This window comes from Saimiri boliviensis, chromosome 3 (assembly GCF_048565385.1).
Source record: "Saimiri boliviensis isolate mSaiBol1 chromosome 3, mSaiBol1.pri, whole genome shotgun sequence".
Classification (NCBI taxonomy): domain Eukaryota; kingdom Metazoa; phylum Chordata; class Mammalia; order Primates; family Cebidae; genus Saimiri; species Saimiri boliviensis.
Window position 1 is genome coordinate 165,491,879 of NC_133451.1, and position 18,924 is coordinate 165,510,802.

Sequence of the window (18,924 nt, forward strand, 5' to 3'; positions counted from 1 at the left end):
ACAAACACTAGAATTGGAAAAACAAGCAAAGACCACGGCACATGTGTAATTAGCATCGTATACACACATCTCATGGTTTTAAAATAGTAGTTCCAATAATGAGACCTTAAATTGTCTTTTTCGACATCACTGACGAGTTCTCAGAATCACTGTGTAGATGAAGAAATTTAGTTTTATGCTTATAATATTTAAAAAACAATTCTTTTGTTCATTACATCTGTAACATTTTATTTTCTAATTAAACTTTAAAATCATGGCCTTCCACATAAAATAGCATCATAAATCAAAATGAGAATACTTAGAACCCAATTGTTACACCGCTGTCAGTCTAATTACATAATGGTCATTTTATAAACAAATAAAAGCCCTCAGGGCATGTCATGAGGGGATATTGCCTTTTCTAGGCTGAAGTCACTTGGCATCAAACTCATCTTAAAAGGCTCCTAAGGTGGGGTAATATCTATGACTCATGAATTGTCCTTTCATTGCTGTACTGATTACATGATTTCCAGAATTAAATGAACTATTAGCTTCTGACTTCATTTGTTTACAGCATACAATATTTATTACAGTAAATATCGTGTTCATTAAGTAAAATTAGTGGTATCGACTTGCCAGATACTACCAAAGAGAAGTGGTGGGAGAGAATCTAGTTCATATATTATTAAATCAATGGTTCCATTTACCCCAAAGGCAGCAGTGAAGAGATGGAAAGTTGGCTTTATCCAAAACCCCAGGAAATCAACCTGAGCCCAAAGGGGCTGGTATCTCACTACCCTGAAATGGAGGAAGCCTAACCAAAGTGGGGTCCTGCAGGACATGCTCTACAGTGGAATGGAAGACCCCACTGAGGCTGAGGGATGGCAGGAAGAGAAGGCCAGGTGGTAAAAAGCTTGTTCAGTATAACAAAAGAGGAAATCGACAGGTGAACTTGGGTAATTAATTACTTTTCTGAGCTTCAGTATCCTCTTCTATAAAGAGATGGGTGAACCAGAAGGTCCGAAGCCTGCCTTTGAATTTCACAAGTCCATGTTTTTATGCTTGGGCTGGCATGGAACACATGCAATAGCAAAGAGCCCAGGGGTCAGGCACACCTATGAGCCACCCCGGCTCCACACTGGAGTGGCAGGTCCCTCTGCCTTTCCAAGTCTCAGCGTCCTCTGAAGTCTGGAAGCAAAGAAGTGTGGCAGACAGGCAGTCACCTCCTTGGAGAAGCCCAAGGGTAGATCTAGCACTTCTAATTACCTTTTTTTTTTTCCCTAAGGAAGAGCACCTGGAATAAACTGAACACTAAGTGTACATAAGCAGCATACATTTCACTCCGTATACCACATGTCGTACATGCTGCTTGGGATAAAGTGCTCTCTCTTCTCAATGTTTTTACATGGCTTGCTACTTTAGAGTATGTGCTTAATATCATCCATTCCCACCGCACGGAAAGAGGCCTGCCAAAAGTTAAGGAGGCCAAAAGGCAGGCGGGAGTACAGTGCACATGCTGGAGAAGGAGAAACTCCACAATCACTTCTAACATCTTGTTTTTATCAAGACACTCATGTCAAACTCAGATAATTCCAGGATGAGAAAAATGCCCCAAAATGGGCCCTTTTGAGTAAAAATTCCGAATGCCCGGGGGAAGGTGGGGGGGGGAAGCACAGCTGACCTTCAGCAACACTGAAGAACTGGAAGCATTTGTGTTGCCATCTTCTACCTCTCGGTTTCGAAAGTTTTCCTCTTTCCTACCCCACGGCTCCCCACCTTGCCTCCTCTTTCCCTGCACCTCTCCAGGGCCTCATCATTTATATCACAGGCTTCAAAGCATCCCTCCCCAAACTCCAGTCTTTCTGGCCACTTTCGAGGAAGAAATTGCACTCACAATTTAATGCATACTAAATGTTAAAGTCTGAAAATGGCTGAACTTGGCCTTTCAAAAGTTACCCGCAGTTTAGAAAACGGTGGGCAGAAAGTGTTAGGCTAAAAAAATTTCCAATGATAGATTTTCAGGTCAATTGGACAAAACAGTTTGAGGAATGAGACCACGGATTCCTTCAACTTTTCAAACAGGTCTAGAAATCTGAGCCATCATGTAGTAGGAAATTGTGGCTACTATTAACTTGTCTCCACGTTTGCTGGTCGGTTTGTTTTGTTTTGGGGTGTCTCCTCCTGGTTTGGTCAACTTCAGTATACATTCAACATGTGAGAAAATAATATACCTGTGCTTAAATTTCTGTGTAGATTGGGCTATAGAGAAATGAATGAAATTTGTCATTTTTAGTTTTGTATTCTTGTCAGTCTATTGCCTGGTACAGGTTTTGTGTGTTTTTGTTGTTGTTGTTGTTGTTGTTGTTTTTAAGTAGTCTCTTTGGGGACTTGGGAAGAAAGGGTGGGAAGTTGGGGAGGGATAAGACTACAAATTGGGTTCAGTGTATACTGCTCAGGTGACCGCTGCACCAAAATCTAACAATCACCGCTAAAGAACTTACTCATGTAACTAACCAATTACCACCTGTTCCCCAAAACCCTATAGAAATAAAAAGTATTTTTAAAAAATTGGTCGTCTCTACAAGTCTGGATGGATTATTCTACTTTTCCCTTTTAACATCCTGTCCTTAGCTAGTTATAGTTGGCAGAGTTCTCAGCCTGAGCACTAATGACATTCGGGGTCAAACATTTTTTCGTTGGGGATATTAGCCTGTGCATTGTACGAGTTTAGCAGCATCCCTGGTCTCTACCTGCTAGATGCCAGTAGCAGCACCCTTCCAGGTTAAGGTAACCAAAACTGTTTCCAGGCACTGTCAAATGTCCCCTGGGAGGCAAAAATCACTTGAGAACCACAGAGTTAAAGTAAGATTACACAAATGAAAACCCAGCTCACAGTTAGGAAGAAAAACTAAACAGCTGTTTTTTAAAGGGTAGTAATGTGGTATGTAATTCAAAATGACGTCCAGTGGCTAGCCTCTATGCAGTCTTATTCTAAGAAGAATCGGTATCAAAATCTTCAAAGGAAAAAGGATTCGGCAACTAAGAGTTTGAAAACAAGAGTATTAGGGGAAGCCCCAAATATTACTTAACCTAGAGAATTCTTCTGTCCTCTGGTCATAATACATGCTTTTTAATTAATAGCTTGTGATACTAGAAAAGAACAAAACTACTGGGGACACAGAACACTTTGCCCTCATCAGCTGAGATGGCCTAGCAGACAGCTGCATAACAAATTTCAATCACAAAGATAACTTTGTGAAACAGATACTCAAGTTACCAGAATAGAGAAATAGCACAAACCCATGTAATAGGTTGCAAGCATCTTTTACGGGATAAAGTGATTTAATTTTTAAATTATGGCAGGCCTGAAAAAAAATTAAAGACTTGCCTTTCTTGCTGGTTGCTATTTTGGAAGCAATAAAGACACAGCTCATATAAAACTGTATTTCTTCTGCCAATTCACGTTTGGTTGTAGAATTTTCTCCTCTTCCCTCCTCCCGGCTCTTGACATCCCGTTAGCATCCCAAGACAAAGGCAGAACTACAGGGGAGTGGCGCTCGGACACCTGTGGGTCTTTTCTCAAGCAGAGAGAGAATCAGATCCTCCACCTGGAACCCATAAAGGAAGGAACGCCAGAACACACAGGTTTTTTTTTTTTTTTTTTTCTTTTTCTTTTCTTTTCTTTTTTTTTTTTTTTTTTTGAGACGGAGTTTCGCTCTTGTTACCCAGGCTGGAGTGCAATGGCGCGATCTCGGCTCACCGCAACCTCCGCCTCCTGGGTTCAGGCAATTCTCCTGCCTCAGCCTCCTGAGTAGCTGGGATTACAGGCACATGCCACCATGCCCAGCTAATTTTTAGTATTTTTAGTAGAGACGGGGTTTCACCATGTTGACCAGGACGGTCTTGATCTCTTGACCTCCTGATCCACCCGCCTCGGCCTCCCAAAGTGCTGGGATTACAGGCTTGAGCCACCGCGCCCGGTCCACACAGCTTTTAAAACATACCTTTACCTACACTTACAGAAGGACAGGTTAAAATATATTCTAGTCCTCTTCCTCTCACTTCAAATTCCATCAGTGTTGTAAATTGGCTCATCTTACGCCCCTTTCTTCTTTCCTTTAGACCAGTGGCTCTCAAAGTATGATGTGATCACCATCCCCGGGGAACATGTTAGAAATGCAACTCTTCAGCCCCTACTCCAGACTTAGGAAGTCCCCTAAAGTCCAGGAACCCCTGATTTAGGCCAGTGTTCTTTCTAGAATCATAAACATTGTTTCTTAGAGAAAGCAAAACTACAATTCTCATTTAATCCTCAAACCTGCTGCAACGTAGGTATTAGCCCCACGTTAGGGATGTGGAAACCGGCTCTGGGGTTACGCTTTGGCCCAAGGTCTCAAGGCTAGTCACTGCAGGTGGAAGATTAAAAGTCTTTGCACTTCTTTTCACTACTGAAACCAATCTGTCGCAAGTTATTAACAACATCTGGATTTCTTGCTGGTTGGGTTTTGTTTTTGCTCTTTCAGCTTTCGTCAATTCGGAAAAATACAAAACTGAGTGGGTGAGAGGAGTGTGCCATAATGCCTCGGTTCTTCCCGAGTGGGAATTTAAGGGCAGGACTCTGGAAAGCTGTTTTTCCAGTAAAGACCGTTTTGTTCTGCTGCGGTCCGTCCTGTCTTTGAGGGAAATACACTCTGTCCCCCGCAGCAGACACACAAGCTGCCAAAGCTGCACGGCGGAGATCCCCGACGCGACAGGTTGTCTGCGTGAAGGGAGCCCGTACGCGAGGGCCCGGCGCGCCGCGGCTCCGGGCCGGGGAGACTGGTTTACAGGGCAAACTGGAACACCCCAAAGCCCGGGGGACGCCCGGGCCTACGCCGCAGCTCGGGAAGGAGGGGGCGAGTGGTGAACCCGAAACCGCCGAAGGCCACGCGGCCAGAAACCACAGGGACCGCTAGGGTCGCAATGAAGATCCGGGAGGAGCGCGCAGGATGGAGGGGAGACAGCGGGCGAGGACCCGGGAAATGGAAATGGGACGGGGAGAACTGGCCGGCACTCACTGTGAGGGTCGCTCTTCTCCCGGACCCCGTCCACTCGGCCGTCGGGGTGGATTCGCAGGAAGAAGCCCCCGTTTTTGCAGTACAGCCGCTTGGGGTCTTTGAAGTGGCCGGGCGGGAAGGCGCCGCTGCCGCCGTCTTCGGGCAGGGCGGGCAGCGTGGTGATGCTCCCGGCTGCCATGGTCCCTCCGGGGCCCTGCCGGGCACCCCGAGCCGCTGGAGCCGAGCCGGGAGCCGCCGCCCCCCGGCCCCGGCCCCGGCCTCCGACCCGCTCCGGGGCACGGCCCCGGCCCCGGCCCCCCAGCCTCCCGCCCGGCAGTGCGCGGCCGCGCCCGCGGGCCCCCAGCCTCGCGCCGCTTGGCCGCTCTTCTGTCCGCCGGCTCCTGGTGCGCGGCGAGCCGGCGGCCCGAAAGCTGGGGTTCAGGGAAGGGTGTCTCCGCGGCCGGCGCCTGGGGAGAGCCGCCTAGCAAACTGCAGCGCCCGGGATCCCGTTGCAACCGCGGGCACCGCGTCCGCTGATCTGGCACCCGCCGGGCCGCGGCGTCACATCTTCTACATCTCCACCCCCGACACCCACCAGCCACCCGCGCCCCCGGCTCTCCTCCCTCCTGCGCGCCGCCCCCCTACTCGCTCGGGGTTTTCTGGGGCCGGCCTCTGAGTCCGGCGCTACGGCCACAACACGCAAGCGCGACATCTGTCCCGGGGAGAGCCGGGTGGAGGAGGGGAGGGGGGAGAGCCGGGTGGGGGAGGGGCGGGGGAGGGGCGGGGGGCGCGCCGGAGGCCGCGGCAGGACCCCGGCAGTACCGGGGCTCCACGATCCCTTGTCCCCCAGAAGTCACCCCCGCCCAACCCCGCACCACCCAAACCACGTTCAGGCTTTGTCTATACTGCGGGGCTTTTGCTGCGCAACCAGCTGTGACTCAACTTTTAAAAGTTTAAATGCAACTTTCTCCCCCATTTTTTCCCTTGCTAGCGTTTCCAAACGGGGAAGCCGTTTCCACCCCAAAGTAGAGAAGTCGGAATCCAGGGAAGATTCTGTGTCAGAACAGGCTTTGAAAATCTCTAGATCACAAAAAGACGAGGGGTACACGTGGAGCATGAACTGTTTAAAAATAAAGGACAGAGGCTAAAGTCGTCTACCAACAAAAGGAAAGAAACAGGCCAGAGAAGGGAAGCAGATTGGGTTGCTAAGAGGAAAAGGTTTTCTTTACTGACCTAACTTGAATTAGACATCACAGAAAGATGAGGATGAGGCTCAAATCCTTTTCGCGATAGAAGCGCATTAATGTCTTAACTTGGAGCTGGCATTTGCCCTAGCTAAACTGTTAACACATTTCTTGGAGACAGAGTTAATTTCTGTAAATCCCAAATGTAAAATTGAAGTTAATTGCATTTTGGTAATTTTCAGTAGGATATAGCAGGTGCTACAGATGATTAGCAAAGTTTGCTAATCATCTGTAGCACCTGCTATATCCTACTGAAAATTACTGCGTCTCACACAGTGAGGGAGATAAGATGGGTAGCATGAGTAACACAAATACCAGTAGAAAGTAACTAGACCATAGAAGAGTAAGACTATGTGCTGTGACATTTCAGACATTGGGTAACTCAGCTGGGGAGGCAGGAGATTTAGGGAAGCTTCTAGAAGGAGTTGCAAGTGCCTCCTTGTAGAAACATTAGGTTTCAAAAGGGCATGCGTAAGTGCATTTTTCTCAAATCTCCAAGAGGGCTTTAACTCCAGATGCATTTCTAGAATGTTAAATATAGGGGTGTGAATAATTCTCTGAAGCTTTAAAACCAGGCATACTCTTCTTTCTTCTTGCAGCTAGTGTATGCTCTATATAGAAGGGGAAAAAAATTTCCTCATTCATTACTAGGTTTATGGCTGAAGCCCCTGTAACAACAGACACATGAACAAGAGAAAAATATACTAATTTGTTTATATGTTTTACACAAAACAGGAGCCTTCAGAAATGAAGACCCAACGTTAATAGAGAAATCTGTGTATTTTTAAGGCTAGAATTGATAAAGAAGTGGAAGTCATAGAGAAGTATGATTGGACAAATGTCTATGATCTAATGGTAATAAACTGGGGAGACTTACTTGGAAAGGCCTATTTGTTCAGATTCTTCTCCCTGCACCTGTGCCTTCAGAGATAAGGATATCCCTTTCCTCCAGGTATAGGGAAGGCACTTTTGGAATGAAAGTCTCATAAGCCTGCCTCAGAAGAGAAGATCTGGGTAAAGTAAGTAACCTTCTTGCTTCTGCTGTTTTCTCATGTGCCAAGGTAGCATGTCCTGAACCCCATCAGTTCTCTAACATCTCTCTCCAAAATGGATTAGTTTCATCTTCACTGAAAATGCATCTGTTGAGACAAAAATCACTCCCTCCAGATGATCTCTCTAGGTGCTACAGTGGTGCTGAGTGTTCCCTAGAATGATTGAACTCTGGCTTCAACTCTGTGTCACAGAAACCTGAGGATTCCAAGAACAAGGGGATAAAATCTAAGTCATGATATTTTTTAACAACGGTATCCAGAAGCTTGGGGAGCAGCTACAAGCAGCAAAATAGTTTACATTCTCTCCAATTCAAACAAAATAATGTAATTTGCAAATGGGAGAAAGATTTGAACAGATACTTCGTCAAAGAAAATATACAAATAGCCAATAAGCACATGACAAGGGGCTCAACATCCTTAGTCATTGGAGAAATACAAATCAGCTTTTCTGAGGATCCGGCAAGATGGCAGAGGTAGAGCAGAAGACGCAGACCTTCCGTAAGTTCACCTACGGCGGTGTGGACCTGGACCAGCTGCTGTACAATATCCTACAAGCAGCTGATGCAGCTGTACAGTGCGCGCCAGCGGCGGCAGCGGACCCCGGGCCTGTGGCGGAAACAGCATTCGCTGCTGAAGCGCCTGCACAAGGCCACGAAGGGCCCCCCCACCGCCCACCATGCCGTGAAGAAGCCGGAAGTAATGATGCACCTGCAGACATGATTATCCTGCCCGAGATGGTGGGCAGCATGGTGGGCGTCTACAACTGCAAGACCTCCAAGTAGGTGGAGATCAAGACAGAGATTATCAGCCACTACCTGGGCGAGTTCTCCATCACCTACAAGCCCGTGAAGCACTGCCGGCCCGGCCGTCGGGGCCACCCACTCTTCCCGCTTTATCCCCCTCAAGTAGTAGCTCAGCTAATAAAGGCACACATATCTCAAAAAAAAAAAAAAAAAAGGATAGAGAAAAATACAAAAATACAAATCAAAACAACAATGAGATACCACTTGACACCCACTAGGCTAGCTGTAATTAAGAAATAACAAAAAACAAGTGTTGAAGATGTGGTAAACGTGGAACCCTCAGACATAGCTGGTGGGAAGGTGAAACAGTGTAGTCAATATAAAAAACAGTCTAACAGTTACTCCAAAATTAAAGAGTCACCAGACAAGGCAGCAATTCCACTCCTAGGTATGTAGCCAAGAGAATTGGAAACATATATTCACATGAAAACATGTACATAAATGTTCATAGCAGCTTTGTTCATAATAACGAAAAAGTGGAAATAAGCAAAGTGTCCATCAACTGACGAATGGGTAAATCAAATGTGGAAGATCCATACAATGAAATGGTATTTGGCAATGAAAAGAAATGAATTACTGATACATGCTACAACATGGATGAAGCTTGAAAACATTGTGCTTAGTGGAAGAAGCCAGGCAGAGAAGGCCACGTGTTGTATCATTCCATTTATATGAGATCCCTAGAATAGGCAAATCCATGGAAACAGAGAGCAGCTTAGTAGCTGCCAGGGTTGAAGAAGAGGGAAATCGAGAGTTGCAGCTAATGAGTATGGGATTTCCTTTCCGAGCTAGAAAAGAGTTCTGGAATTAGATAGTGGTGATGGTTCTTACACAACTTTGTGAATATAGTGAAAACCATTGAGTTGTACACTTTAAAGTGGTGAATTTCATGATATGTGAATTGTATCTTAAAAAGAGAGAAAAATAATAGATGTCAAAATGAAAATGAGTTTTTTTCCTCCCATAAAGTTGGGTGGGGAGGGGGAGATATTATTCAGTGCTGTTAAGGATGAGGTGAACCAGAGACCTTATCAACAGTCAGAGGGAGGCTAAATTATACAGCGTTTTGAGAAGACTGTTTTAAAAAGTACATCACATTTTGAATTATTTATTTTATTTTATTTTTTGAGACAGGGTCTCACTCTGTCACCCAAGCTGTAGTGCAATGGCACGATCATGGTTCACTGCAACCTCGACCCGGGTTCAGGCAGTCCTCCTACCTCAGCCTCCCAGGTTTGCTGGGACTATAGGCACATGCCACCACGTGTGGCTAATCTTTTGTATTTTTTGTAGAGACAGATTTCACCATATTGCCCAGGTTGGTCTCAAACTCCTGGGCTCACATGATCTGCCAGTCTTAGCATGCCAAAGTGCTGGGATTACAAGCATGTGTCACCACGACTGGCCCAATTTTTGAAATTTGAATACCATTTGAACCAACAGTTTTGATGCAAGAAATTCATTCTAAGGACACGATTACACATGCACATGAAGATTTACCAACCTGGGTGTTCATTATATCCTTGATTGTAATGAGGAAAAATGAGGGCTAATCTAGAGGATTAATGTGAATAAATTATGTTATATTCATTCAAAATAGTATGTTTCGGGTAGCCAAATAAACAGTTTTGTGGAAAAACGTATAATACCATGAAAAAAATACTTACAATATTGTATATTGTTAATTAAAAGTAGGTTACAAAACTATATAATAGTATCTCATTTATTTATTATGCTTTCATACAGATATTAGAATGAGAAACACTAAAGTATTTGTAGTGATATTTTAGACGGTAGAATTTTTTTAGGCAAACAAGTTATTACTCACTGTCATGTAAACTTACCACCTAAAATTGTATCTTGTTTATTTGGTTTCTTATTATCAGTTTCCTTTCCCCAATATAATACAAGAAAACGTATAGCAGAGATCTTTCTGAACTGTGCATTACTGTATCCCAAGGACCTAATGGGCACTAAGTAGGGGCCTCAATAAGTTGGTGTGCTTTTTTCTTTTTTGTCAAATGAAGGAATGCGTTATTTTCATCACAAAAACCTGTTTTTGAAAGCTAAGTTTATCATCTACATTATGGAGGGCTGGGTATCAGTGTAGTCAATGTCTGTGGAAGTCTGTATCTTAACCATTTTATAATGAAAATCACATTAAACCCATTTCCTCATGAAAATCCCAAAAAAATGCACAGATGACTGTTATCTAAAACATAGTACATCAAAAATAATCTTACTAGTTCTCCAGATCACCATTGTACCATCAGCTATGAAATAATAGAGTGAACCACTTTATCTCCACAAGAGGTAGCAAAGATTACTGTCTACTTCTTGTGCTCAGCTAACAGATTCTAATTTCACCCAACTAATTATCTGTACTTTATGTTGACTTTGTGTCCTTGACTTTTAAAAACAAAAAAACAATAACAAACACATAAGACTTCCAGAAATAGCCAATGGTTTATGTTGCATTTGGCTATTTGATTTTTAAACATTGTATTGTCACTCTATATTGCCAAGCTACAATTATTCATTGTTCTCAGAAGATGAATGGCCTCCTGCTGTGTGTATTACCACTAGAGCTCCACCTCCTCTCAGATCAGCGATGGTATTAAATACTTATAGGAGGCTGGGCACAGTGGCTCACACCTATAATCCCAACACTTTGGAAGACCAAGGGGCACAAATCACCTGAGATCAGGAGTTCGAGATCAGCCTGGCCAACATAGTGAAACCCTGTCTCTACTAAAAATTATCCAGTCATAGTGGCACACACCTGTAGTCACAGCTACTTGGGAGGCTAAGACGGGAGAATCGCTTGAACCCAAGAGGCAGAGTGGCCCGAGACCATGCCACTGCATTCCAGCCTGAGCAACAGAGAGACTCCATCCCCCGACAAAAGAAAGTACTCATAGGAGCATTAACACATCCTGCACATGTGAAGGATGTAGGTTGTGCACTCCTTATGAGAATCTATGCCTGATGATCTGAAGCGGAGCTAAGGCAGAGATGCAGGTGCTGGGGAGTGGCTGCAAATACAGATTAACATTGGCAGAGAGATTTGACTGCACAGAGACCATAATAAATCAATTGCATGCAGACTCATACCAAAACCCTGTAAGTGAGTGGCAAGTGACAAGCTGCACCTGGTGGCAGGCTTTAAGTCTGGCTCTGACACTTATTTTAGTCCACGTGTGGCCTTTCAATTATTTTATTTACCCCTTCAGTCTGCACCTCTTTCCTGCACTGTGTACTTGTCTCAGAAACAGTTTTGGTAAGCCCACAAGCTAACTCTAGCCAAAATGAGTAAAAAACATCACTGGAGAGCTTCTTTGAAAAGGGGGAAAGACCCAGAGAAGTGATGGCAGAAGACTTGAAGTCTGCCAACAGAAAGAACGCTGCCTTTAAAATAAAATACTGAGAGTCTTACTTAAATTACAAGCTCACTGCAACAGTTGATTTATATTCTCTGAGCCCACTTCGTATAATATGTGGTGACTGGCTACCCAGCGAAGCCATGAAACCTTCAAAACTGCTTGGCAACATGGAAACCGAGCACCCTGCATTAAAAGACAAGCCTTTGATGTTTAAAAAAAAAAAAAAAAAACAGGTTGAAGGCTGAGGCAAGTGGATCACTTGAGGTCAGGAGTTCAAGACCAGCCTGAGCAACATGGTGAAACCTCGTCTCCACTAAAAATACAAAAAATAAGTCGGGTGTTGTGACAGGCACCTGTAATCCCAGCTGCTTGGGAGGCTGAGGCAGGATAATTTCTTGAACCCAGGAGGTGGAGGTTGCAGTGAGCCCAGATGATGCCGCTGCACTCCAGCCTGGGCACCAGAGCGAGACTCTGTCTCAAAAAGAAAAAAAGAAAACAACGTGAACATGAAGAACAGAAGGAATTTTCCAAGGCCACCACTTCATCAAATGTGTCTCCACTGAGAACATCATTCTTAGTGGCTAACTGCATTGCTAAAGCTAAAAAGCCCTTTACTATTGGTGAAGAGTTGACCTTGCCTGCTGCTAGAGACATTTGCTGTGAACTTTTAGGAAAGGCTGCAGTTCAAAAGGCGGCACATGTTCCTCATTTGGCTAGCACCATAACTAGACGAAATGATAAAATCACAGCTGATATTGAGGCACAATTTTAGACAGAATTAGTGAGTCACTGGTACACAATCCAGGTTGATGAGTCCAGTGATGTTGACAACAGGTGACAATGCTATGTTTTTCAGGAAGATGTGCATGAGAATACCTTGTGTGCACTTTTGTTGCCAACCAACACCACGGCTGCAGAACTATTCAAGTCTTTGAATAATTACATATCAGGAAAACTGAATTGGTCATTTTGTGCCAGCATGTGTATGGATGGAGCGGCTGCCATGAGTGAACAGCTTTCCGATTTCACTCCTTGGGTGAAAAATGACATTTCTGAATGTGAGTCTACACAATGTGTCATCCATACAGAAATGCTGGCTAGTCGAAAACTGTCACCTGAACTTAACAACATTTTGCAGGATGTGATTATAATTATCAACCACATTAAAGTATATGCCCTTAACTCACATCTGTTCACACAGCTATGTGAGGAGATGGACACAGAGCACACAAGTCTTCTCTTATACACAGAAGTGAGATGTCTTTCTAAAAGTAGATCACTGGCCAGAGTTTTTGAGTTATAAGAGCTGCTGCAGACATTTCTTTTAGAAAAAGTCACAACTGGCAACACAGTTTAGTGACACAGAATGGGTCACAAAACTTGATTACTTGTGTGACATATTCAGCCTGCTTAATGAATTCAGTCTGTCACTTCAAGACAGAACTGTTCAAATTGGCAGATAAAGTAGCTGCATTCCAAGCCAGCTAGGGCCGGGAACAGTGGCTCGCGCCTGTAACCCCAACACTTTGGGAGGCCAACGTGGTGGGTCACTTGAGGTCATGAGTTCCAGACCAGCCTGAGCAACACAGTAAAACACCATCTATACTAAAAATATAAAAATTAGCCCGGTATGGTGGTGTGTACCTGTAATCCCAGCTACTGGGGAGGCTGAGGCAGGAGAATTGTTTGAACCCGGGAGGGTGAGTCTGCAGTGAACCGAGATTATGCCACTGCACTCCTACCTGGGTCACACAGTGAGACTCTGTCTAAAAAAAAAAAAAAGAAGCCAAACTGGAATTATAGGGGTGGGGGCGAGAAATGAACATTGGGATTTCTGACATGTACGTTGTAGACATTTTCAGAGATTTGGGCCAGGACCTTCCTTCTCCCAGCTGGTGCATGATCACCTCTCTCAGATTTCAAAAGAGTTTGAGCATTGCTTCCCAATCACAAATGACCCCCAAACTGGGAAGGAAAGGATCCATCACCCATTTGTGAATAAGCCAAGTGAATTAACTTTGTCCGTGCTAGAAGAGGATCAGCTGCCAGAGACGGTAAATGTCAGTGGCCTTAAAAGTATGTTTGATACGACTTCAACTCTCCATACTTTCTGGATTAAAGTCAAGGTGAGATATCCTGAGGTTGCCACAAAAGCACTGAAAACTCTGTTTCCATTTCCAACACGCCATCTTTGCGAAATAGTTTTCTGCAGTGACAGCAACCAAAATGAGATTATAGAGTAGACTGACCGTAAACAACACACTTCAGATGTCACTGCCTCCCATCACCCCTAGATGGGACCATCTAGTTGCAGAAAACAAGCTTAAGGTTCCCACTGGTTCTACATTATGGTAAGTTGTATAATTATTTCATTATATATCATGATGCAATAATAATTAAAAGTGTGCTCTGTGTCCATCTCCTCACAGAGCTATGTGAACAGATGTGAGTTAAGGACATATACTTTAATGTAGTTGATAATTTTATTCACATCCTGCAAAATGTTGTGTATATATATATATATATATATATATATATATATATGCCTTGAATCAGGGTTCAAGAGTCAGGATGTCCCTTTAAATTAATATCAAAATAAGAACAAATGAACAATCAGATCAGAATCTCTGTAATCTGAGCACGTGACACAGAAGATAAAGAATAGCAGGGCCTTCCTTAAAAGGGCTATTTTTTGCAACATATTTATTATAAATAACAATTTATTTGAATGAAATTAATGTAGGAAACACTGAGCTCCTTTGATTTGATAGCTCCTCCAATGTAGCTCTTAGAACAGTGTTGAGCTAATTTTTAAAAATTAGGACATATGAATAAACATAATTACTTCTAGCATCCTTCTCATTAAAAGGTAAAAAATCCCAAGTCTTCGTGGTTGCCCAGTGGCCATCTAGGAAGCCCCAAAGATGATTTAAGAGTAAAAGACATCATGAAGTTTTCATTTTTCTGAACTTAAGTGTTGATCTTGGGAAGGCAAAATCAGTCTATGAGCTGAGACTAGTCGCTTGATTATTATAGTCACATAGATCAGCAGTCCCCAATCTTTTCGACACAAGGGACCTCCCAGCAACAGTGAGAGTAACTGTTTCTTCATACTCTCTAGCGCTCTAATTGTTAAACTTTTTAATTGTGCCCATCTGAGTAGAAGAAGAATAGATCTCATTCCATGTTTAGTTTGTACTTTTTTTCTCACTTTTTTTTTTTTTTTTTTTTTGGAAACACAGTCTAGTTCTGTCACCCAGGCAGAGTGCAGTGGCACAATCTCGGCTCCCTGTAACCTCTGCCTCCTGAGTTCAAGGGATTCTCCTACCTCTGCCTCCCGAATAGCTGGGATTACAGGCACCTGCCACCATGCCCAGCTAATTTTTGTATTTTTAGTAGCGACAGGGTTTCACTGTATTGGGCAGGCTGGTCTCAAACTCCTGACCTGTGATCCACCCGCCTCAGCCTCCCAAACTGCTGTGATTACATTCGTGAGCCACCGCGCCCGGCTTTACTCACTTTTTTTTTTTTTAAATCGCTTAAATTAATTTTTCTACAAACTACCTGTTCATATTCCTTTGCCCATGAATCTTTTCTCACTGATACTTAAGATTGCCTTTTGTATTTAGAAGATTAGCTTTGATGTCAAAGACACTGTGTATTTTCCCGGTTTGCCATTTGTCTTTTACTTTGTTTAGAGCAAAGGCAACACTGGTGGTGAAGACTTGCTGTCCCCAGCCAAGGAGCAGTCTGCCTCAAAGGTAAATTCAAATTCTTGCTTCTTACAAGGTTGCTTTAAAATGGCAAGTTTTTTCCTCCTAGTTTTGGCATATATATATATATGCCATACACCATGTTGCCCAGGTTGGTCTCAAACTCCTTGGCTTAAGCCATCAGCCCATCTCAGCCTCTCAAAGTTGCTGGGATTACAGGTATGAGCCACCGTGCTGGCTGTATTTCTTTAAGATATAGAAATAGTTTTTAATACGAGCTTAAGGCTATTTTTTCTTTTGAGCACTTTTATTGACAACTTGAATTAGATTTGTTTTCATTCTTTTTTGTTATTAGCTTTTAATTAGTTAAGAAGCATATTAATTCAATATCTTTGTAAAAAAAAGTAAAGTATTACAGATGATAGTGAGAGTATCCTTTAGACTCCATCCCAAACATTGTCACTTCTCAGATGAAACGACTTTTCTCAGTTTAATGTGTATCATTTCAGACTCCGTGTATTTACATACATATATGCACCCACAGAGAAGAAACTATTGTTTCGTGTGGGTGTGCAGGTTTGTATATGTAAATGGTACAATAGTATTCTTATCTTTCAGCAGCTTGTATTTTCACTCAGTACATATGAGTTTTTCCATGTTAGTTAAGTCTGGATCTACCTTGTTCATTTTAACTGCAGCAGAGTATTGCAGAGTATGGTGTATCCATACTACTTAACCATCTGCTGACTGACGTACATGGAGGTTGCATACAGTCTTTGCTATTATAAACAGTGCTGCAGTGGCCATCTTTGCATTTGCCCCCATGTGCACATATTTGAATCATTCTCCAGAGGCCCTACTCACTCATGAATTCTCTGGGTCCCTGAATATTCCATTTTAAGAGACACTGTCAAATTCACCTCCAAAATAGCTGTAATGAGTTACAGTTCCACCAACAGTGCTCACATCTTTGTAGAGGTGTCATTCTTGCCAAGAATCCTTTTTTTTTTTTTTTTTTTTTTTTTTTTTGAGACGGAGTTTCGCTCTTGTTGCCCAGGCTGGAGTGCAATGGCGCAATCTCGGCTCACCACAACCTCCGCCTCCTGGGTTCAGGCAATTCTCCTGCCTCAGCCTCCTGAGTAGCTGGGATTACAGGCACGTGCCACCATGCTCAGCTAATTTTTTGTATTTTTAGTAGAGACGGGGTTTCACCATGTTGACCAGGATGGTCTCAATCTCTCGACCTCGTGATCCACCCGCCTCAGCCTCCCAAAGTGCTGGGATTACGGGTTTGAGCCACCGCACCTGGTGCCAAAATCTTAGTGTCATAAATCTGAGAATGCTAACTGGTAGAATAGATGACAAAACTAAAATTTAAGAGCCTTTCTATAATTTAAAAGGTTAAGATAAAATTTGTGATGTAGTTATAAGTAAAGTTCTACAACTAAGTTTTTAAAAAAAATCAGTTTGGCAAGTATAGCATGGCAGAAACTGGCTTAGTAAAAAGTCATATAAAAGTGATCACATGGTTAGCAGAGGCCAAAAGGGTAAAGCTACTGCCTAAAAGGCTAACATAACTGGGTTTCCTTAATAGATGTTTAATGACCAGATGATAAGAGATTATAATTCCTCCAAACGGTCACATTTGGAACATCCACATCTTAAGAAGTCATTGACAAGACAGGTGGTTTTCAAAAGAAGGCAACATTGGCTACCATATTCATCTTTTGCAATAATTGTGCAGATTTCCATGTATCATTACGTGCTTTTTTTCAAAGACTGGATAAACGTGCATTACATCACAGCTGGGTGCAGTGGTCCACTTGTAATCCCAGCACTTTGGGAGGCCAAGGCAGGCTGATCCTTTGAGGTTAGGAGTTTGAGACCAGCCTGGCCAACATGGTAAAACCCCATCTCTACTAAAACTGAAAAATTAGCCAGGCTTGGTGGCAGATGCCTGTAATCTCACCTACTTTGGAGGCTGAGGGAGGATAATCACCTGAACCCAGGAGATGGAGGTTGCAGTAAGCCGACATTAACACTACTGCATTCCAGCCTGGTTAACAGAGTGCATTCCTCCATCTCAAAAAAATAAAAATAGTATGTTTATTGTGGCACTGTTCACAATAGCAAAGACTTGGAACCAACCCAAATGCCCATCAGTGATAAACTGGATAAAGAAAACGTGGCACATATACCATGGAATACTATGCAGACATAAAAAAGGATGAGTCCATGTCGTTTGCAGGGACATAGATGAAGCTAGAAACCATCATTCTCAGCAAACTGACCCAAGAACAGGAAAACCAAACACTGCATGTTCTCACTCACAAGTGACTGTTGAACAATGAGAACACATGGACACAGGGAGGGGAACATCACAGAATGGGGCCTGTTGGGGGTGGGGAGCTAGGGGAGGGGTAGCATTAGGAGAAATACCTAATGTAGATGATGGGGTGATGGATACAGTAAACCACCATGGCATGTGTATACCTATGTAACAAATCTGCACATTCTGCACATGTACCCCAGAACTTAAAGCATAATAATAATAAATAAACAAAAATAAAAGAGTGCATTACAGAAAGAAGTCATAGAAACACTTCAGATCTCCAAAAGAGTATCCACTTGTTGTGGACTCTTCCTTTAGTGGTGACCTTTCTAGATACGGAAGAATTGGTTACCACAGGTTCTTCCATCTCTGCAGCACTAAGATTCTTTATTTTTCTTTGGAAATACTTCTATATTCCCAGAAATATTCTTGAACATCAGTAGCTTTCACCTGACCACATATGGTCAAACAGCACAGCCTACCAGACTCAGAATATTAACTTCAACCCACCAGAAGTGGCCGATTATAGTCAGTGTTGGTTGTGTTCAGAAGACAGGACTGATTTTTTTTCTTCCATCACGGAGGAAGCATTAGCTTTGTCTGCAGTCCAAGTTTACTATACCCTTAGCCAAAACTATGACTTTGTTTGTGACTCTTCAGCCAATGACCTCAAGCCTGACCTACAGCAATCACCCCCTGGGAATGAAAAGGTCATTTAAATACCTCAGCCCCTAGATATTAGTTGAATACGAAATTTCATCTCAACTTAGTGTTCTTAAGGTTAAGGTCTTCTCGTGAAAATAACACAGAAGGAATGAGTAGTGATTTTTTTTACAGAGCTGGAATGGGATTTGGCTAGACTTGAAAATATTAAATGTTTTCACAATATTCCTTCTATAAGAGGAAAATACATTTCATTAACTCTCCAAAACAATATGCTACCTGAAAAGCTAATGTTTTGACCAGTAGTTTACTAATACAGTAATAAAGTTACAGTAAATATTCCATTTAGAACACATCAGAATTCAAATAGGCTGAGCTAAAGTTAATGTTTTCACTATATAAAAAGCAAAACAAATTGGAAAAACACTTCAACTACTACAAAGACAACTATTTTTAAACTCTAGCAATATACATATACATGATCAGCAAAGAATTCTAATTTCTATTTTTTCTTATTTATTTATTATAGAATATCTGGAAAGCTCTCTAGTTTGCATGTCTATTTTTTTTAAATTTGAGAAGAGTTGCCTATTAAAACAGACTTTTAAAATTAAAATGAGCAGCGTTAATGCACTTATAGGACAAAACTAATTGTACCAGGAGCCAAATCTTTACCTTAATTCATCACTAAAGTCAGTTCTAATATCCCTGGCAGACAA

General features: G+C 42.8%; 1 protein-coding gene and 1 pseudogene across 1 annotated transcript in view; one reads left to right on the top strand and one right to left on the bottom strand.

The window, feature by feature from the left end:
• The window catches only part of FGF2 (fibroblast growth factor 2), a 70,139-nt gene extending 64,864 nt beyond the window's left edge, over positions 1–5,275 (bottom strand). Inside the window, exon 1 of the mRNA XM_003936241.4 lies at positions 5,037–5,275. Coding sequence (XP_003936290.1) covers positions 5,037–5,214 — 178 coding nt within the window. The 5' untranslated portion in view covers positions 5,215–5,275. The remainder of the gene's footprint in view (positions 1–5,036) is intronic.
• A 2,500-nt stretch (positions 5,276–7,775) lies between these two features.
• LOC101030881 (small ribosomal subunit protein uS19-like) lies at positions 7,776–8,220 on the top strand (annotated as a pseudogene).
• The last annotated feature ends 10,704 nt before the right edge of the window (positions 8,221–18,924 follow it).